Genomic DNA, 25,271 nt, shown 5'->3' on the forward strand with positions numbered 1-25,271 from the left:
CCATGGAAGACTATCCTTTTATGGTGTAATAAATGCTACTGCTTTCCTTTTGCGTTTGTGGTGCTCCAAACGGCTTCTGTCTGCGTCTCTGTAGCTTCGAATTTCTGGGTAAGGTAAGCTCAAGCGCTCGCTTCTTATACTTTCAGAGCATAGCTTGAATTCCTGGACAGTGGAGCTTAAATTCATCTCCTTTTCAAAGCTTTTTGGTGTTGGTGGTTTCAGATGGCTTCTGTATTGACAAGGCTGCCTTGCCTGCCAATGATGGTGGTGAATGGAAGACACCCCTATTTGGGGACACTTAAGAAATTGGCAATGCCGATTGTTAGAGGTAATTCTCGATTTACTTGTGAGTGATGCTTCTAACATATATTGTTGTCATTTGTTTCTGCTGATTGTATTGAATTCGAGTGTACTGTCCAAGAAATATTAAGGCAATGGTGTTTGTAGATAAATTATGGAATTACACGTAGTTTGAATTGAAAGTGTGGCCTGGAGGATGAAGCTCAGCCATGGAGGACAGGCACTTAACGGACTCTGAAATTTGATTATTCTGTTCCTCGTGGAAGCTCTAGTGATTTTGAAATTGAGTTTTGCTTGAAACTGATTGAATTTCTTGAGTTAGGAAATGCATGGGATTTCGAAAAACTGGTCGCAATGCTAGATTGATTGAAGGTATATTATGAAAGTTATGGTGATTACTGATTAGGGTTCTTCCCTTAAATTTAGAGTTTGAACCTAAGCAGTGTGGTTAGCAGTTGAAAATACTCTTCACTGCATCCTAAACTAGGATTGTAAACTAATCGAATCAAATTGAATATCTGCTTTGGAATTCGAATCACAAAATTTGAATCTAACAAAATTATTTAATACGATTATAACCCTTTCATAAACATGATAGAATGGAAGAGTTGCAGAGACATGATTTTACCAAGTACCTAAACAATGTCTCGCATACAAAAATCTTCAGATTGGGAATGGAGAAATTGGAATAAGGAACTTTAGTCTTGGATTTTATGAAATTGGAATGACTGACCTTGGAAATCTTATTAGTATGAAAGATTTTTCAAGTAGAATGTAGTTAACTCGAGATGGATTCACAACGTCGCAGAGAGACAGAATCGCTTCGAAGTAGCAACCAAAGCAACAGATAAAAGCTCGGAAACTTCAATTATCAAGTCTGTTCAAAATGTTGTAAGTTCTACACCCCTCTATTTCTCCCAGGGCTCTATGTCAAATTTTCTAACCGTATTCGCCTATATTTTTACTCAATTTTTCTTTAAATTCGCTAATACAGTATCGTTTATTGCCACTAATCATTTACCATTTTTAACTCATTTAACTAGTGGGATAAACCGGAGGATCGGCTGGGCCTGATAGGATTAGGATTTGCTGGCGTTGTAGCTTTGTGGGCTACAATAAGTCTCGTTACGGTAACTCCACAATTTCTTATTGAACTTCCACAATTTGGTTTTCTTGTATTTAACATTAACTTACTACTTCTTATGTTAAATTTTTTGTTCGAATTCTTGAAAATGTCCATGCAGGTCATCGAAAAGTTCCCTCTTGTCCCAACTATACTCGAGCTCGTTGGAATATTGTTTTCTTTGGTAAGTGAAAGAGATTTTACTCAACAATTCATTGTCAACACCATTATTCTACGAGTCGAGCTCCTAACTTGTTGCTTTCTACGTCTAGTGGTTCATAAACCGGTATCTCTTATACAAGCCTACCCGGTAAGGCATTGCAATTGTCCGATCAAAGGCTTGACATGAAGAAACCTGTTACGCTAACACCAAAATTTCTTTTGCGCTTTCGATTGTAGGCAAGAGCTTTCTCAGGTGATCGGCAAAGCAATATCGGATATCCTCGGGCAATAATTCGAAGGCCGGATCGAGCTACCGGCTTCCGGATGCTTTGCTGTATAAGTTTCTTGGCTTTTAGCAGGCAAATGATATGCTCGTATGGAGTTGTTACATCTATTTTTGTGTTATGTATAAGTTGCATCTTCTTTATGGTGTTTGATGCACTATTATATATTTGAAATTATAGTAATTCTTTTAAATAGACATAATATTACATATATATCTTTGTTGTCTAAAATCATATGTACTTACATCGGTAAAAGTTTAATAAAATAAGTTTTTTACATAATATTGTAAGCTTTCATAGCTCAGTTGGTTAGAGCACCCGTTTAGTAAGCGGGAGGTCTTGAGTTCGACTCTCAATGAAAGCATTTTTTAAACCTTTTCTGAATTGGGTATTCATTACTTTAAAATAAAAGAAGTGGCATAATTATTGAAGATTTTTATAATTATAATGAAAAAAAGGGTGCAAGCCTTTTGGGTAGTGGAACGGCGGTGCATGAGATTATCAAAATAAGTTGTGCACTATAAAACCAACCAACGTAATCAATATATATATTAAACGCCACTGCTTTATGGTTATGGGTATGAGGATGACGCATTTATGACGTCATAATGGCGTAATAAGGGCCTTTCTTAAAAAATATTTATGTAAGCAGACTTGCTAAGCATAAAAGGGTTATCACGTCATTATTGACTAGTAATATCAATGAATGTCAAATATATATATAATTATTAAACAATTGTAAAAGTACTTGAAGAAGCAACTAATGAGATGAGTTAGTCAGAGAGCCTAAGCTTCCTAGAATAGCTGCTGCTGATGTTATTACAGAGCAGCTCTGTGTTCGAATATGATGAAACGACGTCGTCCCTCCTTGCATTGCGGAATTCAGAAGCCTCCGCCGGCGCCGCCGCCGGAGCCCAGAAATCGGCGGCGCTGTCGTCGGCCACGTGTTGGGTGCAGGAGATGGGAACTAGACACAGCCCTCTGCTGGTCAAGTCCTGTACATTAAATAACATCCATATGTATATTTCTTAATGCTATTAATAACGGCAACTTTTTATATAATGTAATAATAATACTACAAATTAATAATAATTGGAAAGGACCTTTTTTTTTTTTTTTTTTAATATCATTAATCTAAAAATAATTAAGAAAAATGTATCCAACAAAACTTAGGGGCAAAAAGATAATATATATATATCAAATTAAATTATACTCCTATTAACTAAGTAAAAAAATCATGCCAAATTAAAGTAAATTCCAAGCAAATAAAATGGGATGGGTGTAGTTTTAAAGTTGAATATAAATGAAAGAAGTACCTGAATAGGGTTTCCTCTGCCATCCATATTCATATGCTCATTCATGAACTAACAAAAATAATTAAATATGTTGAAAACAAAATATTTTCTAAATTTTAGAATAAAAAAATGTTGATTATATTTGAATATAAAAATATAAATTAACATATATTTAATCATTCTTGATACATTAACTTACAGAATGGTGGTGAACAATTGTGTTTGAACTTGGCATGTAAGGAGAGCTCAATGCCTGAAAATTGAACCCATGTTTGAAATTAATTATTTAATAATCTGATCAATAATTTATAATCTTCATCAATTATTAAAATATTATTTAATTAATTAAAGAGAAAGCATTTATCTTTTATAACCCCTTTTTTTTTTTTTTTTTACTCTCTGAAATTAATTAAATTCAGAAGTGTATATATACCTCAATTTGAGACTGGAGGAATCTTATGTAGCCAATGGCTTCGGACAGCACAGAAGCTGTATCAGTCTGCAAGAATATTGTATTTTGTCTTGAAATTTAAAATTTATATAAATGCTACGTAAGATTTTAGAATGAATAATATAAATTTACAACAATACCTCAAAAGATCAAACAATAATCAATAAAAATGACAAGATGAAAATAATAATCAAACATTTATCTAAGCCTTAGCCCTTATTTTCGAACTATTTATGTGTATATATATATATATTCTCTAAAAATATTACATCGAAGATACCATTTTTTGTTATTCAAATTATCATATCTAATTTCTATTTACTTCACATTCAATACATTTTTTTTATTTACATTTTTACAGTTCACAAAACAATAATTATACATAACTATGGAGGAAACCTTTAGATCATGTTTGGTTTGATAAATTTAGATTTTGATTTTGATTCATAATGCATGAATTTATATAATTTCATATTTAAAATATATCGAAATTCAAATCATTGTTCAGATATTATCAATATTACAAAAAGTATATACATGAGTACTGTTAAAAAGAATTCAAGAAAATTAACTTTAAATTTACATTCGACCAATTTTGTACTATATATCATATTGAAAGCTAGTAATGAATTTCGAAAAATTAAAAATTAGGTCGATTAAATTTAAGTTACTCAAATTTAAACTACCCTATTTTATTTTGTTTTATGGTTAAGAAAAGATAGCTAGTGGTGGCCGCCTAATGTAATAATTGATGTATAGGAAGGAATAATATATTGCTCAAATAAATTAAATAAAATACCTTTCCAAAAGGGGAAACTAGTTGGTGAAGTGCTGTTATTCTGTTCCCTAATTTCTCCTTCCTCACCTATCATCGTATTCATACATGCATTCGAATTTTATTTCCAAATTTGGAGTATTAATTTATAATTAAAATGGTGATGTAATAAGGAGATTTAAATTATTTAATTATCACCTTGAGAGCTGGCTGTGCTGAAGAGTGTTGTACCCTAGGCTTCTTGGGTTGCACCCAACCATTCCCTTTGCTCTTGCACTTTTTTTTTTTTAAAAAAAATAAGAAGCCATTGATATGATTATTAATTAGCAAGAAGAACAAATAAAAATGATCAAAAACTAAGAAATTTTAATTTTTAAATTAATAATTATGTAGTTGATTATCTACCTGATCAGGATGATCACTGTTCTGGCGTCTCTTCCCTGACGGCGGCGGCAGAGCGGCGGAGGAAGGGATGGTGAAGGCTGGTGAAGAAGTTTTGCTGGAACATGAATCGTTTGGGGAAGAAATCAATGGAGGCCAGGTGGAATTATTGTTTGTAGTATTGGTCTGATCGATGAGGTTGAGATTGTAATAAGTAGTGGATAATTGATTAGATTGAGGTGGAGTGAATAATAGTTTTTCTTGCTTCACATCATCGTCATCTGCAGAAACCCTAATCAAATTATCAGATGGATTCATATCCAAAACTTGATGATGATGATGATGATGATCCTCCCAATTATCTTCGTCTCCACCTGCCAATCCTCCCCTAATTCATCAAAATTAAATCATCAAATTGATCAGCTAATTAATTAATCAATTGATAAATTCCACGTATACATACAGATACATATATATATATATATACAGAGAGAGAGAGAGAGAGGGTTTACAGAAGGAGTTGGCTCCAAGACCTAATTGCAGGAAAATGATGAGCAGAAGAAGAAGAAGAATGAGAGGATGATTGTGAAGAGTGAAGCATGCCCCAGAAATGATTAGGGTTTCCAGCCATCAATAATTAATTACGAACACCAACAAGAACACGAATTAATTCAGCAATCAATCCCCAAATTAAATCAGAAACCCTAATTCCCCTTTCTATTAAATAATTTGTTTAATTCAGCAGCAGGAACACGAACACGAAGACGATCGACACAGTGGTCTTCTTATAAAACAAAACTCCCGAATATAATGATGATTTGCTCAGACGACCTTTAATTCGAACACGCACAGCACACAGCACACAGCAGCTGCTTTAATTAATTAATTAATTAATATCCAATTAGAGTTTACCTTCATTTTCTCTACTCATTTTCTATGGAGTATATACCAAACAAGCCTCTCTCTCTAGCTAACTATACATACATGCATACATATATATATATATATGGGTGAACTTTCGTTACTAAATAAATAAATAATACGTATTCTTAATAACTTAAATATTTAGTTAAGACAATGATTTTGAATTATACATTATTCACGTGCAAGATTCGTATCCTTAATAGCTTAAACTCGATAGACAATCTATATTTGATGTAATATTATATATATATATATAGTTAATGAATCGATAGTTAATAAAAAGAAAATATTGGGTTGAAATCTCATTTTAGGATAAAATCATTTTTAGCTATTTTGAAAATTGCTAAACTAAACACCCTCAATTTGTACCATACAATTCACAATAATTTATATTTTTTTAAAAATAATACTCCTTCCCTCTCGTTGAAAGGTTACCATTTTTTATTTTCGTTTGTCCCAAAACAAGGTTACTATTTCCAATTTAGTAATTGTACTACCTACTTAACATAATAAATACACTTTCAACTTATAATATATTACACAAATGTCATTATTTTTATATTACACCATACTAATAAGGGTATTTTTATTTTTTTTACTACAATCTAATATAATACTAATAGTAAAAAATTTACTTGCAAAAAGCAATGTCATCTTTCCAACGGGACGGAGGGAGTATTATATATATATTTATCTATTTTATTAAAAATTGCATAATTCTTCTTCTTCTTCTTTTTTTTTTTTTTATCAGGTCATTCGATATATGCTGAAAAGATTGTTGCTTTGAGTAAGGCATTTGTTCTGCTTTTCTGTATGCATTATGTTTTATTTAATTACTTGATTACTTAAGATTTAGTGTTCATAAGTTTTTATTATTCAATTGAATAAAATTTAATCTTTCTTCAACATTTTATAATTTGGCTATTTCGCCTTGAAAACTCAAATCAAAATAATTTTTTACTATTTAATTAACATAATTTTTAATGAAAATATATTATTTTTTTAGAAAAAACATTTTATCAAAATAATGACTCAAACCTAAATACAAACCAAACAAATTCGATATTCCGTGTTTTTTTTTTAGGTGAAATAATTTATATATATATATATATAACTTTTATATATTCTTATTAAAAACAATAAAATTGTTATAGAAAAAAAAAAAAAAAAAACTTAGCATTGTATTTATATATATAGCGGGTGTACTAGTACTATATAAAGTTTTACATATTCATAATTAATTAATTAATTGTGTTTTTTAATGACATAATTAATTACAGTGAGTTTGGCATTAGAGCAATGAATAAAAAATAAATAAATAAAAGGGGCTTTAGGGTTTTGGCAGTCGTTTTCTTGTTGACATCAAATATTAAACTAAGTACAAAAATGATATTGCTAATCTACTCTATCAATATTTTATAATTAAAATACCAAAAGGAGAATATTTATTTGTTTTGCAAGATGCTAAAATATTAATTTAAGACTTTCCCCTATTTAATTATATGGTCGCCACCCCCCTACTATATTCAATATTCTTTCAAGATTTATTTATTTATTTCATAAACTTTTACTTGCATGTTTTTATTATTATCCTTTTAAAATTTAATAATATATACATATAGGTTGTTTCAATTAGTGCTATAGTGTCTGTGTTTCTCGAGGTTTTCCACTCGACTAGAATTAATGAAGAAATTTTACAATCAATTATTATTTAATTTGTGCAAAATTTTTCAAGATTTTAAATAAAAATAATTAATGATAAAAATCATGAATCAAATGGATATATTGCTGCTAAACATTAATTTAATAAAATTTATTCGGATTATTTTATTGGACACGGTTGTATTATGTCCATCTCTTAATTTGCTCCCATCAAAATTTATAATTATAACATTAGCAAAAAACTAATTGTAACGTAATTTTAATTTAAATTTTATAAAAAGACCAATTATGATCGTTTTATTTAATTTTCTAACTGAATCATCATCATGATTTTTAGGCACTCTAAATATAATTTACCTATTCTTTTCAGCAAATTTGTCAGATACATATATGCACACTTACAGGTCCAGTCTTGATCATCTTGAGTGTCTTTATTTCATATTTATAATTTTAAGTGTTTTATTGTTTAGATATATATATATATATATATATATAAAGCATAAGGATATTTTATATGTTTTCATTAACTTTTATTTGTTTTTTACTTTTGTTAACTATTATTATTATATACTCTCTCCGTCCCACAAAATATAGGACTATTACAGTAGATACGAGAATTTAGATAAAGTATAATTAGTAAATAATTAAGACGTGTATTAGTAAAAATAATTATTTAATAATAAAAATAATTATAGATTAAGATTAAGATAACTAAATAGTTTAATTAAGATTACAAAAATTATAAAATATAAAATTTAAAATATGATTAAAGTATATAATCGTATTTCCTAAAAAAGAAATGATGGAACGAACAAAAATAGAAAATAAGAATAAATTATATGAGACGGAGGAAGTAGTAATATTTTTAAAATTATATAAAAATAAAATATTAAGTGTACTATATATTATCTTCGTCCAACTTCAAAGTCCAATTTACTTTTTGTACGTGATCTTTAAATATTAATTTTTATATAAAAATGTAGTACAAATTTTTTTTTAAAAAAAAATACTTCTAATGTTAAGTTACGCAAAAGTTAAATGTGAAACTGAGACGAATAAGGGAGTATATTGTATCAAATGTTTATATGTATATAAATATAATATCCTTTCAAACACATACCGTCAAAAAAGTTGCATGGAAGAATTTTAAATTTTAAATATGTTAAATAAAAAGATAACTGCTAAAATATTTTATATTTTTCCTAACAAACCAAATTAAATACTACAGTAATTTTTTATTATTTATTTATTTTTTAAAATTTTAAGAATCTTTCACAATACTTTTATCTAAACGGAGCGGGTACCATCCCCACAAATAGTGATGTAACGATGCATTTTGGATTTCTGTAAGCCATAATAATAGCCACGTGCATTATTGTCCAATTCACAACAAATACAATACAAGGGCTACACTACACTACCGGTTAGGATAACAAATATTTATATATATAAAAATAATAATAAAAAAATAAAATAAAATTGCTGAACAAAATACACATAAATAAAATTTCCCCCGATTATGTTAAAATTTCTGCAAAGATAACAGTAAATTATACAATTAATTGTAAATAGAATATTCCCTGCATTTATATTAAAATATTACTAGTATGATCATTTTCACCCTAACAAGCTTCTTCTAAAGAACAAATTCTGACCAGAAAACAATTTAGGCATTTGAATTCTGTGTTTGTGCTTCACAACAACAATACACAAATAAGACATACATATATATATATATATCATTTTACCTGAAATTACCACTTACTTTTACCACAGAGCCTCATCAATAACAACCATCTTCTGCTTCTGCTGGCCTGTAAGTTTCGACCGCAAAAGATCGATTTACAATCGAGAACTGTAGATTGTTTTCTGGAACTATCGATTCTGGTAGAAGACATGAAAAAGGCGTAATCGGAGGGGAAAAAATTGAGCCCAGAAAGCTATAGCATATATATATAGAGAGAGAGGTAAATATTTGATATTCATTTGGACAATGGAGTGGAGCAGGAATTTGCTTCATCAAAGAATCGTGTTTTCTTACTAGGGATCGATGGCGGAGTGTGGATGCTCTTCCTAGATTGTTCGGTTGTTTCGATGTATTCTCAGTGAGGCACATTGTCGGAATTTCCTACATGGCGCTGCATAGCAACAACAGGCTCGTTGCACCGGGAGCATCTGAATGACGTCGTGGCTGCAGAACATCTTGTCTGAAGACAGTAGTAGCAATACCTGCCCGTAGATTTTGGTTTGATAAAGACGACAGTTTCTGGTAAGAAAACATTTGGGAACTTTTCAGACAATGTAGCGAGAATTCGATGAAGTTACCTGTGTTGACACGGGAGCGCTAAAAATGGAGTGGTTGGGGTGGCATGGCAGAGGGGGCATAAAGCATCGTCTCCCTCTGAGTTCGATGATTTATCTTTGGAGAATGGGCGGAGGAAATTTTTAACTGACGACGAATTGAGGAGTGGGAGAAGCAACAGCAGCATTTCCTGCACGCATCATGCTTAAGAATCTTAACTACGAAATCGAAATCTTAACTTGACTCTTAAAGAGGTGAGGGAAGTTACCGAAAATTCATTCCAAACCAACTGTCGATTCATGTATTCGAAGCTTACAGCTCGATTCATATTAGGGCTTCCATAGACGAGTCTTGCCTTTAAGGCCCTCTCGACAAGATTCCTATACCTGCGAGCAATTAATAACTCCAAATTTATTCCTAGTCCTAATTCGTTCTCAATGGAAGAAAAATCTTTCGGAAAACCCCCAATTATGCTCACAGCTGGCTCATCGATGCAGCCAAAACCATTATCAGTTATCAATAAATATATAATCTTCATTGATCAAAGAAATTTATGCAAATTGCTTTGTCGACATAACATTGACAGAGGAATATGGAATGCCATAGTTGGGACATGCAAAATGATTTTTAAAAAATAAACATATCTACCTTCCTGTAACAAGAAATAAGAGTAGATTTCCGAAAGATGCAGCCTTATAGAATCCTTCAATTTTTTGCAATAAGAACCAGCTCCAACGAGCTAGTGACCTCTGGAGGAACGAAAAATTAGCCTGTCAGTTTCTTTGTGCAGTATGAACCATGAACAGAGTTTGATTTTAGAGATACATGAAACTTAATCCTAACTGCAGACATACATTTCATTATGTGTGAGAAATGACCGCGTGCAACAAGAAACTGTTATTTCATATTGCGGAGATGAGCCATACCTGTTCTGTGTTACCCCATCTACGAAAAGCAGAAAATGATTGAAGGCGTGACCATATATATTGACCACCGACAGTAGCAATGCAGTACCACATTTTCTGAGAAGCAGTTAATCCCGGCCCTTCTAATCCCGTTCTAACTACAATTACATATAAAAAGATATAGTCATTGAATTTAAAGGTTTGAGCATTTGATCGAATACAGATAGCAAAAACAATCGATCATCAAAGATACAGTAAATGAAGTATGTGTTCAGTTTCATCACAACTAGGACTTGGAGGATACATGTTCAAAAACCTAATCAGCTTACACGATTCAACAGCAACCATGGAAATAAGAAGTGTCAGAGCATATCCGGCAGGCAAATAATTCACAGCAAGGGATTTTGTAACCATAAATTGATCAATTCAGCAATGCAGATCATCGGAAAACCACTGACCTTTCCCGGTTACTTCAACTGCACGTTCATCTCTATACCTCAAATTCATGAGAGCATTACCGGGAGTAGGCTTGTCAACCCATATGGAAAATCGCCATATAAGAAATTCGAGAAAAGCATCAAGTTCGGGTTCATATTGAAATAGAATTCCTGGCTAATCCCAAAAAATGGAAAGGATAAATGGAAATGCCCAACAGATTCTTCAAATTTTCATCGATCTGAACTGATGTTCTAGCAGAACAGCACTTACCTTCATCAAAGAAAAAACTTTAACCAACTGTTCTTTCAGCATGGCCGACATTTCGATATCTAGCCTTGCAGCATCAACCTGATTAACTCTGGATATATCAATTGGGATCATTACCTAACAACATTAACCCAGAAACAACATCAGTTCGTCGAATATTTATCTTTCCCCAAACCTCCCACCCCCAAACAAAACCACAAACACGGCCGGATACCATCCAACCTAATATCTTTCATTTACCATTCTAGCCTGGAAATTAGAATAATGCTTTACATAAAACCCCACATTTAACAATTAATGCATCACTCGAACTTTCACAAAAGCAATTCATATTCCATATAGTGATAAGAACGACAAGATATTTAGCCATTACAACACTAACAGGAATAGTTGTACTCAAATTTGGGGCATTATCTCTTAATTAGATAGTTATAATTTTGCAACAAACTATGAACAGATAGTCTCCTCTATTTTCTGACGAAAACAAATTTGTTTCCAAATTAAAAAACACGAAATCCAAACCAATGAAATAACTACCATTACCATAAACGCAGAATTCACCACACAAAATTCAAGCCACAACGCAAATTAACCCCAATTAAGTAACCGAAATAACAACCCTCGCCACCGCAATATAAAAGGGATTCATTTCTGCTCAGCCAAAGTACAAAAGAAACGACAACTACAGAGAGCCATTGAATCAGGGGAATTTGTTTTTTCCACTTTACCCGGCTGGCAGAGGAAACTGATTCCCACTGAGGGAATAACTTGAGATAAGTAGTAATCCAAGCATCTTGCGGCGGCGAAGGGTTGGCGGAGTCACGACTGGATGATGAAGACGATGAAGCTAGGGTTTGTCCATCCATTAATTCTTCGTAAAAGGGGCTTATACTACAATTGTTTTTGCAGAAGAATTGAAGAACAAGGAATGAAGATTTTGATGGCAATCGGGTGATGCGTTTATCACCTGGGAGAACTCAATCGCGGCTGCGGCTGCTCTTCGTCACCACGCAGCTGTCGAATTGTACTGAACCGGACGGTTCTTTTTGTACAGAGGTTGGATTAACTGCTATTGAATTATTATAAAATGGTAGGGGTATTTTCGTCTTTTGACATATAGGGTGGGTAATCCCGCATCTCAAGGGCGTTGAACGTGAAACTTTTTTTAGGATTAGATATGATTTCATGATATGCATACCGAGTTGTTTGTTTTCATTATTATGATTTTTGTTTATGAAATTTAGTATTTAATAAACACTCTAAGTGAAGATTAAATGAAAATTAAGCATTTTTTTAAATAAATAAATAACTCCTACATTCATCTATAATTGATGAAACAATTAATGGAGTAAAAAAATCTCCCTCATTTATATTTATTTCTAAAACAAAAAGTCCACTAATTAAAATGATTGGCATGGACTTTTAGAGTTTGTTTGTTTTTTATTTCAGAATTATTTTATTTTATTCAATTATTACGATTTAAATAAAATCTTTATTTTATTTTTATTTTTTTACAAAAACATCACATTACAGTGAGTGCTATTATAACTAAAATTTGAATTAAAGTCTCAAAGTCAAATTAAAATGGAAAACAACCTTATGCATTGTGTAAAGCGTTGAAATTCCATTGAATATTACGTTAACTTTTAGTATAATAGATTAGTCGCATTAGGATGATTAATAAATTAAGGTAACAAGATGACACGTCACAAATTATTTATTAATATCATTTTTCACTAGCACAATTGAAATGCTTTCTCTTATTGGGACTACAATGTTATTTTATTTAATTATGCAAATTAAAATACTAATATTTTAAAATAAGTAAAAAATAAAATATATATTATATAAATTATTAAATATAAAAACTAATAAAATTAGGTATAAATTTAACGGAATGAGCAACATTGATCGGTAAATATCTTCAAATAGCATACACGTAATTGGAATAAAATTTTATATTAAAAAAAAAAAAAAAAAAGTGAATATCAGCAACAAAACAAAATCAAATCTGAAACTTTCAATTGACGAAATTACCCTTGTAAATACTCTCTACTTCTTTAGCCAATGACACCTCACCTAACCGCCTCAAGCCTCTGCTGAAAACCCTCCCCAAATACTCGTCCATTTCGCATCCACTGCTCTTCACCATCGCGTAAATCCTGACCGTCGATTCTCTCCTCCCGGCGCCGACCACCGCCTTCACCAGCCGCAGCACCGCCTTGCCGTTTCCGCGCCGGATTCCGCCGTCCTGCTCCAATTCGTCGACCAGTGAATCGATTTGCTCGGCCAGTCCATTCCTGGCCAGCGCAGCGGCGAATTCGGCGTACGCGCTGAGGTCGGCGCCGTGCTCCGATCGGAGAGTGGAGAAAACTCCGGCGGCGATGTCCCAGTGGTCTTGCCGCAGAAGCTCGTGCATCGCCGAGGTGAGGTCGGCTTTTATAAGGCGGGTGAGGATGTGAGTGGGGAGATTCGCTGGATCGATCCTGTGCGCTCGTTTCAGCGATTGGATGGCTTGGATTGCTTCGGTGCTGAGAATCCGACCTTTCATGATCGGCGGACGATTGTCGCGTGGACCGCATCGGACGGCGGCAATGCGGCGGACGGTGCTGGGAAGGAGCGCGAGGTTGCAGTGTAGCGAGGCGGCCATTGGCGGCGGTTGTGACCTCAATTGAAGATGACGATGATAAAAATCCTGCACTTGAAATTGGGCCACTTAAAATTGGGCTCAATTATAAAATTAACTTATTTATATATATTTATTTCACTTTGTAGTCTCTTCATATATAAATTGGTCGCCGTTACTTGCTATATTATATTTGGGTTGAATTTAATTATAAATTGTATTGTTTTTTATTTAATTGCATATATTGTACTAAATACAAAATTGTGTTGTTTCTCTACTTAAAAGTCATATCCTAAATGAGGAAACTATAATATACAAATTTGTAGTGAATCTATATTTTAAATTTGTTAAATAAGATTATCGATATGATGTTGATTTCTCTCGTTTAGCAATTGTAAACTGGACCATTCTTATAATACTTTCAAATAGCACTAAGTTATGACATATTATCTCTATGGATTTATTTCTTGTGATAAATTATGTTACTATGTCGTTGCATTTATATTATATCAAGTATTGTTATTATTCTGTATATATTGTTTGTTATGTTAAATGATCAAATCCAATACAATAATTGCTACTATCAATCAACCTTTGATCCAAGGACTAGAGAAATAAATAAATATTATACGTGGTTTAACATAAAATTACATTACATTACATAAGCTTTGAGGCACTCTCTAGCAAGGCCATGTAAGAAGAGATCACAACCGTCGGATCCACCCTTCAATCTGAATCTCCACCGTAGATCAATCCGAATTTGTATCGTCTTGGCGTCGCCGGAACAGGGCGCAAACAGCGCACCACAGCAAGCGAAGGCCGATGAGAATTCCGACGAGGACGAGAGCCGAGAGCACGTACGATTTCACCGACGAAGGGTTGCAGCCGAATAGGAGGCCTAGACATTCCATTGAAGTTAATTTAACAAAGATAGTAGTAGGTATTTTGGTACCAATATATATATATATATGTGTGTATAAATGATAGAAATTATTATTGTTGTTGATATATGTATATATATATATATGCTGTCCCTTTTCATATTTTGGTGGTCACCCGCTGTCGAAGAATGGAATAGTTAGTCGAGAGAAGAGAAGAGACGACAGACATTGTTCCAATCCAAAGGCACAATAAAGTGCCTCACTTCTTGTCTCTTTTCCTTACTTTTCATAATATTTTATTTAAGTACAATTCAATCTCACATCAACTAGTAATAGAAGGTGTCCTTCACTCTTATAAATCAAGCAAGTTTTCAACAATATCACCAATGTACTAATTTATTTTTAAACATTATTTAACTCAAATATATACCTATAGTTAGTAATGACTGCCGTGAATCTTCTTTCGAACCCACGAAGGCGACAAAACAGGGCTCATTTTGCACACATCATTATTATTATTATTATTATTATTAATAGTATCAGCCTCATCTTCTTGTAATTTTTTGCCCTTTGCTCTTTCATCGTCAACACCAAAAACCTTCACTCTCCAAACCTTAAGCGTTTTATCCAAACTCGCACTGTAAACCAACAGCCCCATCTTCGAGGACTCCGAGGTTCCATTACCTTCTAGAACCGCCGCCAGGCACGTGACAGGCCCGTGATGCCCATCAATCACAACCAAACAAGAATGCAACCCGCTCGCCTCCTCCCGCCGCCACACCCTCACCGTCGCATCCTCCGAGCCGCTCACGATCATCTCCGGCGCCGCCGCCGGCGCCGCCAGACAAAGCACCGCGAAATGATGCCCCTGCAGAAACCCGCCGTGGTTGTACCTCCCCGACGCCCCCTCCTTCGTCCAGAAATTGATCAGCCCGTCGGAGGACCCGGAGTACAGAAAACACGACGGCTCGGCTCGGCGCCGGCTCGCGCCGACGCTCAGGGCCAGCGCGTTGACCGGCGACGGCTGGAATTTCAGCGTCACCGTAAGAATGTGACAGCTGTCGTCCTTACACACGCGTCGCCATATCTTGACCGTCCCGTCCGACGAGCAGGTGAAGACGCAGCCGTCGATTTGGTTCACGACGACGGCGTTGACCTGCGCGTCGTGGGCCGCGAAGGAGTCAACGCAGCGGTTTTTCGTAATGCTCCAGACCTTAACGGTCTGATCCCACGACGCCGTGTAGACGAGCATGTCGGCGGCGTTGATCGCGACGGCGGAGATGCGGTCTTTGTGCGCCGGAATTTTTTTCCGGCTGAAGAACCGCCGCTTCCGCGGCAGCGTCGTGAGTTTCTTCAGCCGGAATTTGTCGCCCGCCGGCGGCGAGGATCCGGCGATGTTCCAGAGGCGGATTCGGAAGTCGGCGTGGACGGAGACGAGGAGATTCCCGGCCGCCAAAATGGAGCGGATTTGGGCGGCGGAAGATTCGGCGCATCCCATGTCGGCGAGATCTGTCGGATTCCAGGCATGGATTCTGGTGCTCGAAGATCCTGTTATAAAATTTTTAAGTTATATATATATTAAATAATAAAATAACAAGATTGATGAATCTAATCAAAATCATTAATTTTAATAATAATTTTTAATGCTAAAATTATAAATACAAAATTTAAGGTCAGAATTAAATTCAGCCAATGTTGAACTTAATTACTATGTAGATGAATTTTACTTATTATTAATCAATAAACACAAATAGCATTAATTAAAAATAATAAAAATGTAAATTAAATAGATTAATTTTACTTTATTTTTTTAAAAAAAAATAAAAATTGAGTGAGTGATTGAATTCGAAAAGAAGCCCGTAATAAATGACAACATAACAAAAGAAATGACGCAGACGATATAGGACAAGAATAAAAGGTAACAATGATGATAACATGATTGAAAACCAACTAAATGAACAAAAAAAGTAATAATAATAAATAAACGATGTTAAAGGGGGTGGAAAAATAAGAATTATAATAATGTGAGTGATAATTTAGCTAATTACATCATATTTCAATTTTATTTTTATTTTTATTTTTTTTTGTAGAATATAGGTAATAAATTAGGATTAATTAAAGTGAATAAGTATTTGAAACTCTGATACAATCTTGTCAATTTAACAACAATTATATGATATATATATATTTTTAATTTAAAGTAAAGAAGTAAAATGAGAAAGTATATATATATATAAGACCTGTAACGACAAAATTTTTGGCGACGGCGAGGGAATAAACGCTGCCGTCGCCGCGGTATAATGAGGCGAGGCAGTGATACGTCAGCTGGTGGGCGGCGGAGGAATCCCTAACTGGGGAGCGTATCCAGGGGGAGTCGGGACAGACGGCGGCGCGGACAAGCGGGAAGGAGGCGGCGGAGACGCAGGAGGTCTTGGGGGAGGAGAGTTGGGAATAATTAATGTCGTCGTCGTCGTCGCCGTCGTCGTTGTTTTGGAATGAGGATTTTCTCGGCAGCTGTAATACGGTGGCGCTGCTCCGGCGCTCTTCGTCTAGAAGGCTCTGGAGACTTCTTCCGGCGGGGGACGGCGGCGACGGCAACTCCATGGAAAGGGAGGAGGGATTTGCAGGGAATGGAGTTATTGTGGCCTGGTGCATTTTTTATACGAATTGAGGAATAGAATTTTAGAGTAGAATAGAATAAGTGGCGTAACTACATGGGGCAAGGGGGTTCCAGCCCCGCTCACCCACCCAACTCACCCCTTAATTTATTTATTTTTATTATAATTTATATACTTTTAAAATTATATGAATTTAAAAAATTAAAATTTTGATATATACAAATTTTTATTTTAAAAAATACTAAAATTTTAGTATATTAAAATTTTGATACGATATAATACCATATTAAAAAAATTTAGTACATTACTATTTTTGATATTTTTAGTATATATGTATATATAAATAATTTAATATATTGATACTAAAATTAATATTTTAAATTTTAGTATTTGAATACGAAATATATATATTTGTTATACCAAATTTTTTATATATCAATTTTTTTTAAAAAAAAAAAGTAGCCCCCATTTTATTTTCGTTCTGGTTCTGCAGCTGAAGAGGATAGGTCCACAGCACATGCATTCTAAGTAAGAAATGCATTGCAGAATGGTTTAATTATTGCAACCTCCATTAATGCTTTTCCTTTCTTACATTCTCTTAATTTTTTATTTTTTTTTTTACACACTATTTTTATAACTCTACATAAAGAGACATTATTCCCCTAGAAAGGACACATAACTTTAAGAATCCATAAAAATGTAACGAATTAATGCAAGTAAGTTATGTATAAATTATTGTTTGCAATAAATTAACATTTGTATTGAAAAAAAAAAAAAAAAAGGAATGGTAGAAGCTAAAAATAATAGGTAGGGAGAACGAGACACAATTATTATGTATATGTAAATGGTAGAGTGGGGATGAAAGCTCAAATTATGGTATGGTACGTATTAATAGGTTCAGCTCCCACATTAAATATTCCTCAATTATTGCCGTTGCAATTTTGTACCCTTTTGTTTTTACTATTTACAATTCATTATGGGAATATATATATATATATATATTGTATATATACATTTGAATAAAATCAAATTAAGCATGGTTTAAAACCATATCAGATCTAAGGGTTTTTTTAGATCGAATAATTATTAGATGTAATATTTACAGTAAATAGGATTGAAATAGTTGTTTTATTTGTTTAACTTTGAAATCTTCCGAAAATCAAAAGAAAAAGAGCACATAAATAAATAAAGAAATAAAAAAAAAAAAAAAATGCACAAAATGTATTCATCAAATTAAAAATACTAGTACAAATATGATTCATTACTCCTGAATTCACCTAAATACAAACAAATAATACCCAGAAGACCAATGCGAGCATGAATGTTCACCGCCTCAAATTTCTTAAAAAATCACTGATCAATCAAAATTATTAAAGACAAATAAAATGTTTGTTTACACGATAATAGTGGACAATATAATACTTTTAGAATTGAGTTTAGGTTAAATGGATCGGTTAAATTACTCATGTTAATCATGTATGTGTATATATATATATATTTTGAAAATTCATCTGAAAGAATGATATAATTAATCATTATTATTTTAAAGTAATTTTTGGATGGATAACTCTCTAAAAACTTTTCATAATACCCTAAGTGAGAACAAAATATATTAAAAGAATTTTCGTTCGCTAGTTGGGTCAATTTAAAATTTTAACATGCCTGACTTGTGGGCCCGAGTGTTGTAATGAATTAATCAAAACAATATAATATATTAGGGTTATATATAATCAACTGTCACATAACAAACCCCGCATCCGCCGGTCGTCCAATTGGGTCGAGAAAAGAAATGGGCTGGATTGCGGAATACAATCGTGGGTCAAAATAAATGAATTAGGAAGTGTTGGGCCTTCATAATTGGTCATGGACCAAAATTTATAATAATGTTCTAATGATATTATTTATGAGATTTGTAATTGTTTGACATAGTATAAATATATATTATTGTGATGTTTTGAATATTAAAACAAATTTCGTGTAATATAATAAATTAAGAAAAAAGTTTTGATTTAATATTTTTTTGGAGAAAAAAAAAATTGAAATAATAAAATCATACCAAAATATCACAAGAAAAAAAAAAGTTGAATTAACTAAACTTTTTAAGAAATATATAAATTGGTATTGAATTTGATAATTTAGAATTATAAATTTGTTTTTATATATTAAAATATATAATTTGTGTATAAATATTTCAATTCTATGTGATATTTTAAACTTGATATTCAGTATAATATAAAGTATAAAAAAGATTATTTTGATTTCATATTTTTTGAACGAAAAATTATTGAATAGTAAAATTTATAATAAAAAATTCACCAACCAAACACACGTGTAATATTTTTCTAGGGATTCTTATTTCATCTATGGAAATAATTTACCTTTTCATCTTTTGCATTTATCAATATATATTTTTCACCAACCAAACACACATGTAATATCTAATGTAAGTTATTACCCAAAATTCATTATTCATCAAATTTTTTCTTCTAAAAAAATCAAATCAAATATATATTTTTCAATTTTTATATTATACTACAAATTAATTTACATTCAAAATATTACATCAACATCAATTTATATTATATTATACAATTATTGCAATTCAAACTTTTACTTTTCAAATTCCAACTCAAAATCCAAACCCCCAAACAAACACACCCTTATTTTTAGCCATAAAATTTTCTAGGATAAAAGGAGCCACATCCTAATATACTCTAATATGTTTGTTTGTTCATTTGTATTTGTATTTTTATTTTGTATATATATATATATATATATTACACCATTTAAGATAAAAAAAAGTTATTTAATATTTTTTGTCTTAATTTATTTACTATTATTTTTATTTTGAGATGATTTTAAAATGCTTGAAATTTTATTTTACTTTTACCTTTTCATCTTTTTCATTTATCAATATAATTCATTAAATAATCATACATAAAATGGAAGAATTATATATATAGTTATTAAAAATCAAAATTATACTCCTTAAAATATATATATATATATATATAGTTACTAAATATTAAATTCTAGAAAGAAAAAAAAAAAAAAAAAGGTAAATAGAGGTCGCCATTTCCTCCCCCTCGTTTTTTGTATTAAAAAAAAAAAAAAAAAAACCGATCCTCCAATTGTAGTTAAATGGAAGATTCCATCCATCCATCCATCCAACCACAATTATGCGTAATTATATATATACATATATATATCGAATTAATTAATTAATTAATTAATTAATTAAACTAGTAATAATAAACTGCCCTAACTCACTAGCTAACTAACAATATTATCCCCAATTATATATCAAACCCTAATTATTCTTCTCGACACACACACACACACTAATTATTGAATATTTGAATAATCCAATTGTCCAACCATTACCCAGCCTGTTTGCGGGCCCAGCTCAGAGCTTTTTTATAAACTGCCGCCGCCGCCGCCACCACCACCGCCACCGCCGGCCGCCGCACCACCAATTGTTAATTAGTTTATTATAGTTATGTTATATATATATATATATATATTCAGACATAACGTCGAACACCTTCCAGACAATTGCCATCACACCACGTGTATGCTAATGGCTTTTCAGACTAAATTCATTATTGATGGATGGATGGAGAGTGAATGGATAGTAGTGCCACATCGGATTCAATCGAATATATTCCTTTTCTGGTTAAGTCTTCCTTCATCCCAAAATTCTATATATAATAATAATACTCACTTTGTCGGATTAAATAGATAATACTATTAAATAGAATAAATTGAAAATAAGGTGAGGTGAGGTGACTGAGAAAAAAATATATATATATTTTTCAATTGAATAATGTAAGTAGATTAAATATAATTAATTATTTCATAATAGTCTTAAATATTGAGAATTGGTAAGGTGACGAAAGAAAAATATATATTTATTTATTTATTTTAGTGATGATGAAATAAAATGTAATAGTCTACCAACATGTCTCATTATGTGCTAAAGAATGGATAAATGCCATCAAACAAAACTTAACCTAAGGCTTTAGTATTATGTTAAAATAATATAAATAATCATCTCGTCTAAAAGTTTAAACTATTAGAGATACATATCATTTATTTATTTATTTACAAACGAGAGTCCACTAACGTCAATAAATTATTTGAAAAAACTAATTCTCAATCAAATTAACTTTTTAACTTATCAAACAGAAAGTTGAGTAAATTAACAATAGATAATAAGAGGGTTTACTCAGTGCGCACTTTCGGGTAGCGACTGCAAGTTCTCACGCCATCAAAGAAAAAAAAAACAATAGATAATAAGCTATCTGTCGGACTAGTTTGCAGAGTATTAAGTTCGACCGAGGGTTTAGCCATGTAAGCACTTTCGGTAGAGGCTGCATGTTTATAATAATAATAATAATAATAATAATAATAATAATAATAATAAATAAATAATAAGCTATTTACCAAACATGTTGTTACAAATTAATATCAGTCAGACTTGATGATGATATATATGTATTGCAGTGTGCTGTTGCGCTTGTTGACTTGTGATGATGATATATAGGAACCATTTTTATTTGGCTGTGGCTGTTACGTGTAAAATTCATACTTGATAAATATATAGTGGAATCAATTCCTTAATGCCACGTCTCTCTCAATATATATACTACTCTTTTGATATAATTTTGATAGCTTTTTTTATTTTATTTTATTATTATACATTTTGTTTGAAACAATAATTTTATAAAATATATATTTAAAATTGAATATAAAGGATGAAAGTTACAATATCAATATATGGCCAGGTCAGCCGGTAGGATGGTCGGTCATTGTTTATAGTACATGGCAATATATAATTCAATAAATTTACATCTTACTTTCATTGTTTAAATTTTAAATAATTTATTTTTTTATATATGTGGTTGAACCTGCATTGAGCTTTCTACCATATATATATATAAAATTGGGGACCTTTATTACATCATGAAATAACACTAAATGATAGGAGTAATTACTAAGGATGATGGTACGTACTATTATATATTTCCACGTAGGATAGGGTGTGTGCTTGCATTGAGTTCATCCTCATCCGATTATGTCCACCCTATGATTAGAAAGCATATGCTATGTATCCAACGCCAGATGCTCCACAAACTCATCAAATAAATATATAACTTTCAAGAATTGAAATAAATAAAAAATTTGTAACCCAAAAAAAAAAAAGTAATAATTTTGTAAGCTATTGTAAATTTGTATGTGCATATATATTCTTATTATTGAAATATGAGAATTTAGTTTTATATTCTAACATATTTAACATTAGACATTTTATTATGGACCTTGAAATTTTATAATATTTTTGGGTAAAATAAAAAAAAATTATTAAAATAGAATTAAAGGAGCAATTGAATTGAGTAATTTTTAACATGCCTCGATCGTTATAACTCTTCCCACCAAAATCCCCCAAATTAATTATTTTTTTCAGTGAATTTTAATTCGGGTTAGCTCGTCAACTAATCTTCATTAAAATATATATATATATATATATATATAATGGTTGGCCTGCCAATGAAGAGCTCCTAAAATGGATAAACTAATGACTAATTCTCTCAGTGGTTTGTCTATATAAATATAGTGCAGATAAGAGAGAGCTGTATCGTAGTAGTGTTCCATTTTCAAGAATACTTTCATTTTGGAATTTTAATTTAATTTAATTAATTAATCAAAATGCCTGCGATTGCTTTTGGTAGAGTTGACGACTCTTTCAGTGTCGCCTCCCTCAAAGCTTACGTCGCAGAGTTCATCTCCACCTTGCTTTTCGTCTTCGCCGGCGTCGGCTCCGCCATTGCTTACAGTACTAATTAGTATTCTTATTACTACTATTATTTTCGATTTTTCATTAATTCATTTCAGGTTATTACATAATTGATTCATTAGGGTTTGAATTTTATAGTTTGAGTTATTTAATTAATTTCAGACAAGTTGACTTCCAATGCCCCCCTCGATCCGGCGGGCCTGGTGGCGGTCGCCGTCTGCCACGGCCTGGCGTTATTCGTAGCGGTGGCGATCGCAGCCAACATCTCCGGCGGCCACGTCAACCCCGCCGTCACCTTCGGCCTCGCCGTCGGCGGCCAGATCACTCTCCTCACCGGCCTCCTCTACTGGATCGCTCAGCTCCTCGGCTCCATCGTCGCCTCCTTCTTGCTCAAGCTCGTCACCGGCGGCCTGGTACCCTCGCCGGAATTATTTCATCGTCGTTCAATTACAGCCGTCCGATCACGTCTCCGATGATTAATTTTATTTGTTTATTATAATTTCTCCGGCAGGCAATTCCGACGCACGGCTTGGGCGACGGCATCGGCGCCGTCGAAGGGTTGGTTATGGAGGTCGTCGTTACCTTCGCCCTGGTGTACACAGTTTACGCCACCGCCGTAGACCCCGGCAAGGGATCCATCGGAATAATTGCGCCGATCGCCATCGGGCTGATCGTCGGGGCCAACATCTTGGCCGCCGGTCCATTCTCCGGCGGGTCGATGAACCCGGCTCGATCCTTCGGACCGGCCGTCGTCAGCGGAAACTTCGCCGGCATTTGGATTTACTGGGTCGGACCGCTCGTCGGCGGCGCTGTGGCTGGGATCGTCTACACCTACGTGTACCTGCACCAGGACCAAGCTCCCGTGGCTACTAGCGAGTTCTGATTGGTCGAAATTTTACGTGTGATTTTCTGATTTTGATATTCCTTTTCGTTACAGTTACAGCATTTGTCTATGCCTTTGTCGTGTTTCTGTCTATGTTGAGTTTGTTTTTTATTTTAAATATTTTGTGAAAAATTGTAATTAAGTTGTGGAATTTGAGAGCCAAGTTATATATATTAAGTGATGTCTATGGTAAAAAATTAATAAAGATTAAATTTTATAATAGTTTCTGAAAATTAACTTTGCGAATTAAAAAATAGTTTCTTGAAATTTTATTAATTACTAGTTACTAACAACTATTCGATGCAATTATATATTGGAACTAAGTAAATGTTGCTTAGCTAGGGCTTAGAATCGGGTCGGGTCGGATCATTGGATATGGGCTTTGGATTTTTTTTTTAATTTCGCGTCCGGCCAAATTTATAAATCTACACATGTACTTTTTAAAAATTTTAGATAACTTTATACAAGTGTAAATAGTATAATTTTTTTTTTTTCATATTATAATTTATGTTATCCATGACAATTTCTACATATTTTAATTTTGGCTATGTTTGTAAATTCAAATATTTTTTACATTATTCATCTATATCATTTTGTGAAAAAAAAAAAAAAATGTATTAAATCAAAATTTTATTTTTTCCTTCTCTTAAAACATAACTATCCAATAAAATTGAATTTTTAAAAATCATACAACATTGAACCACTGTAGGTTAATTTTGTAATTGGACTCTACATATACACTTTCTAGCCCAATGAAAACAAGCCCATTGTTCAGTTTGTTTGCTCTATTCGGCTCTTTTTATAATTTATTTTTGGGTTTTCAACCCAATTTCTATTTTTAATTTTTTCTTTTATATTTTCAAAATATCATATTATATATATTTGTCATGATTTATATTTTATTAAAGAGATAAATTTTACATTAAAAGTGTTATATCAAATTTATTTATATTAGATTGTACAATTATTACAATTCAAATTTTTTCTACTCAAAATTACAGACCCAACTACAAACTCACAAACAAACAAAACCTAAGGTTTTTTTTTTCCCCGAGTTTTATTACAGTCGCCACAAATTCTTATTAAAAAGAAATTATTACTATTATTTTTTCAGATAAAAGGTCATTTTGAATACAACATCTTTTTGTATTCTAAAAAAATATAGTGTAAAAATTAATAAAATTGAAAATACAAACA

At 32.4% G+C, this 25,271-nt stretch overlaps 6 protein-coding genes and 1 non-coding gene across 12 annotated transcripts; 3 read left to right on the forward strand and 4 right to left on the reverse strand.

Annotated features, from left to right (window-relative positions):
• Nucleotides 1–39: 39 nt before the first annotated feature.
• Nucleotides 40–2,012, forward strand: LOC127240598 (protein CURVATURE THYLAKOID 1C, chloroplastic). Of its 2 annotated transcripts, none has more exons than XM_051259350.1 (7): nt 40–113; nt 223–328; nt 1,109–1,191; nt 1,344–1,430; nt 1,545–1,607; nt 1,696–1,733; nt 1,823–2,012. In XM_051259350.1, exons 2-7 carry the CDS (start codon nt 223–225, stop codon nt 1,875–1,877), a joined length of 432 nt encoding a protein of 143 aa, XP_051115307.1. In that variant the 5' UTR covers nt 40–113; the 3' UTR covers nt 1,878–2,012. The 2 variants fall into 2 exon arrangements, with proteins under 2 accessions (XP_051115307.1, XP_051115318.1); XM_051259361.1 differs by having other exon boundaries at nt 42–108.
• Nucleotides 2,013–2,159: 147 nt separating this feature from the next.
• Nucleotides 2,160–2,233, forward strand: TRNAT-AGU (transfer RNA threonine (anticodon AGU)). Its single transcript has one exon. It is a non-coding gene; the product is annotated as a tRNA-Thr (tRNA).
• Nucleotides 2,234–2,482: 249 nt separating this feature from the next.
• Nucleotides 2,483–5,735, reverse strand: LOC127240303 (transcription factor bHLH133-like). 3 transcript variants are annotated; one of them, XM_051258909.1, is made up of 8 exons: nt 5,684–5,735; nt 4,796–5,159; nt 4,589–4,666; nt 4,415–4,480; nt 3,598–3,663; nt 3,364–3,417; nt 3,186–3,233; nt 2,483–2,864 (listed from the first exon to the last, which is right to left on the reverse strand). In XM_051258909.1, the coding sequence occupies exons 2-8, from the start codon at nt 5,087–5,089 to the stop codon at nt 2,643–2,645; spliced, it is 828 nt and encodes a 275-aa protein (XP_051114866.1). In that variant the 5' UTR covers nt 5,090–5,159; nt 5,684–5,735; the 3' UTR covers nt 2,483–2,642. The 3 variants fall into 3 exon arrangements, with proteins under 3 accessions (XP_051114866.1, XP_051114847.1, XP_051114856.1); XM_051258890.1 differs by lacking the exon at nt 5,684–5,735 and adding an exon at nt 5,284–5,633; XM_051258899.1 differs by lacking the exons at nt 3,186–3,233; nt 5,684–5,735 and adding an exon at nt 5,284–5,633.
• A 3,120-nt stretch (nt 5,736–8,855) lies between these two features.
• Nucleotides 8,856–12,314, reverse strand: LOC127240289 (peroxisome biogenesis protein 2). Of its 3 annotated transcripts, none has more exons than XR_007836321.1 (9): nt 11,998–12,314; nt 11,273–11,386; nt 11,023–11,176; nt 10,586–10,722; nt 10,308–10,408; nt 9,928–10,045; nt 9,683–9,849; nt 9,399–9,586; nt 8,856–9,171 (listed from the first exon to the last, which is right to left on the reverse strand). XR_007836321.1 is itself a non-coding variant. In XM_051258869.1 (8 exons), the coding sequence occupies exons 1-8, from the start codon at nt 12,133–12,135 to the stop codon at nt 9,460–9,462; spliced, it is 1,056 nt and encodes a 351-aa protein (XP_051114826.1). In that variant the 5' UTR covers nt 12,136–12,314; the 3' UTR covers nt 8,856–9,459. The 3 variants fall into 3 exon arrangements, 1 of the variants encoding a protein (XP_051114826.1); XR_007836320.1 differs by having other exon boundaries at nt 8,856–9,241; XM_051258869.1 differs by having other exon boundaries at nt 8,856–9,586.
• Nucleotides 12,315–13,205: 891 nt separating this feature from the next.
• On the reverse strand, nt 13,206–13,974 carry LOC127240315 (protein THYLAKOID ASSEMBLY 8, chloroplastic-like). Its single transcript, XM_051258921.1, has one exon. It carries the CDS (start codon nt 13,917–13,919, stop codon nt 13,290–13,292), a length of 630 nt encoding a protein of 209 aa, XP_051114878.1. The 5' UTR covers nt 13,920–13,974; the 3' UTR covers nt 13,206–13,289.
• A 1,238-nt stretch (nt 13,975–15,212) lies between these two features.
• LOC127241122 (protein JINGUBANG-like) lies at nt 15,213–17,380 on the reverse strand. Its single transcript, XM_051260029.1, has 2 exons — nt 17,017–17,380; nt 15,213–16,324 (listed from the first exon to the last, which is right to left on the reverse strand). The coding sequence occupies exons 1-2, from the start codon at nt 17,378–17,380 to the stop codon at nt 15,213–15,215; spliced, it is 1,476 nt and encodes a 491-aa protein (XP_051115986.1).
• A 5,584-nt stretch (nt 17,381–22,964) lies between these two features.
• On the forward strand, nt 22,965–24,255 carry LOC127266349 (probable aquaporin TIP2-2). Its single transcript, XM_051296569.1, has 3 exons — nt 22,965–23,230; nt 23,354–23,604; nt 23,703–24,255. Exons 1-3 carry the CDS (start codon nt 23,104–23,106, stop codon nt 24,072–24,074), a joined length of 750 nt encoding a protein of 249 aa, XP_051152526.1. The 5' UTR covers nt 22,965–23,103; the 3' UTR covers nt 24,075–24,255.
• Nucleotides 24,256–25,271: the final 1,016 nt, after the last annotated feature.

Source organism: Andrographis paniculata, unplaced genomic scaffold, assembly GCF_009805555.1.
Source record: "Andrographis paniculata isolate CXL003 unplaced genomic scaffold, ASM980555v1 Contig18END, whole genome shotgun sequence".
Classification (NCBI taxonomy): domain Eukaryota; kingdom Viridiplantae; phylum Streptophyta; class Magnoliopsida; order Lamiales; family Acanthaceae; genus Andrographis; species Andrographis paniculata.

Coding starts and splice junctions, on each gene's coding strand:
- LOC127240289 (XM_051258869.1), bottom strand. CDS start 12,135: ATGGATGGACAAACCCTAGCTTCATCGTCTTCATCATCCAGTCGTGAC. Junction 11,387..11,997: donor CAGTTTCCTCTGCCAGCCGG/GTAAAGTGGAAA, acceptor TAATGTTGTTAG/GTAATGATCCCAATTGATAT. Junction 10,723..11,022: donor AGTTGAAGTAACCGGGAAAG/GTCAGTGGTTTT, acceptor ATGTAATTGTAG/TTAGAACGGGATTAGAAGGG.
- LOC127240303 (XM_051258890.1), bottom strand. CDS start 5,402: ATGGCTGGAAACCCTAATCATTTCTGGGGCATGCTTCACTCTTCACAA. Junction 4,481..4,588: donor CAGCACAGCCAGCTCTCAAG/GTGATAATTAAA, acceptor ATACGATGATAG/GTGAGGAAGGAGAAATTAGG. Junction 2,865..3,185: donor GCAGAGGAAACCCTATTCAG/GTACTTCTTTCA, acceptor TTTAATGTACAG/GACTTGACCAGCAGAGGGCT.
- LOC127240598 (XM_051259350.1), top strand. CDS start 223: ATGGCTTCTGTATTGACAAGGCTGCCTTGCCTGCCAATGATGGTGGTG. Junction 329..1,108: donor GGCAATGCCGATTGTTAGAG/GTAATTCTCGAT, acceptor ACAACGTCGCAG/AGAGACAGAATCGCTTCGAA. Junction 1,734..1,822: donor CTCTTATACAAGCCTACCCG/GTAAGGCATTGC, acceptor TTTCGATTGTAG/GCAAGAGCTTTCTCAGGTGA.
- LOC127241122 (XM_051260029.1), bottom strand. CDS start 17,380: ATGGAGTTGCCGTCGCCGCCGTCCCCCGCCGGAAGAAGTCTCCAGAGC. Junction 16,325..17,016: donor CAAAAATTTTGTCGTTACAG/GTCTTATATATA, acceptor ATTTTATAACAG/GATCTTCGAGCACCAGAATC.
- LOC127266349 (XM_051296569.1), top strand. CDS start 23,104: ATGCCTGCGATTGCTTTTGGTAGAGTTGACGACTCTTTCAGTGTCGCC. Junction 23,231..23,353: donor CGGCTCCGCCATTGCTTACA/GTACTAATTAGT, acceptor AATTAATTTCAG/ACAAGTTGACTTCCAATGCC. Junction 23,605..23,702: donor AGCTCGTCACCGGCGGCCTG/GTACCCTCGCCG, acceptor TTTCTCCGGCAG/GCAATTCCGACGCACGGCTT.
- LOC127240315 (XM_051258921.1), bottom strand. CDS start 13,919: ATGGCCGCCTCGCTACACTGCAACCTCGCGCTCCTTCCCAGCACCGTC.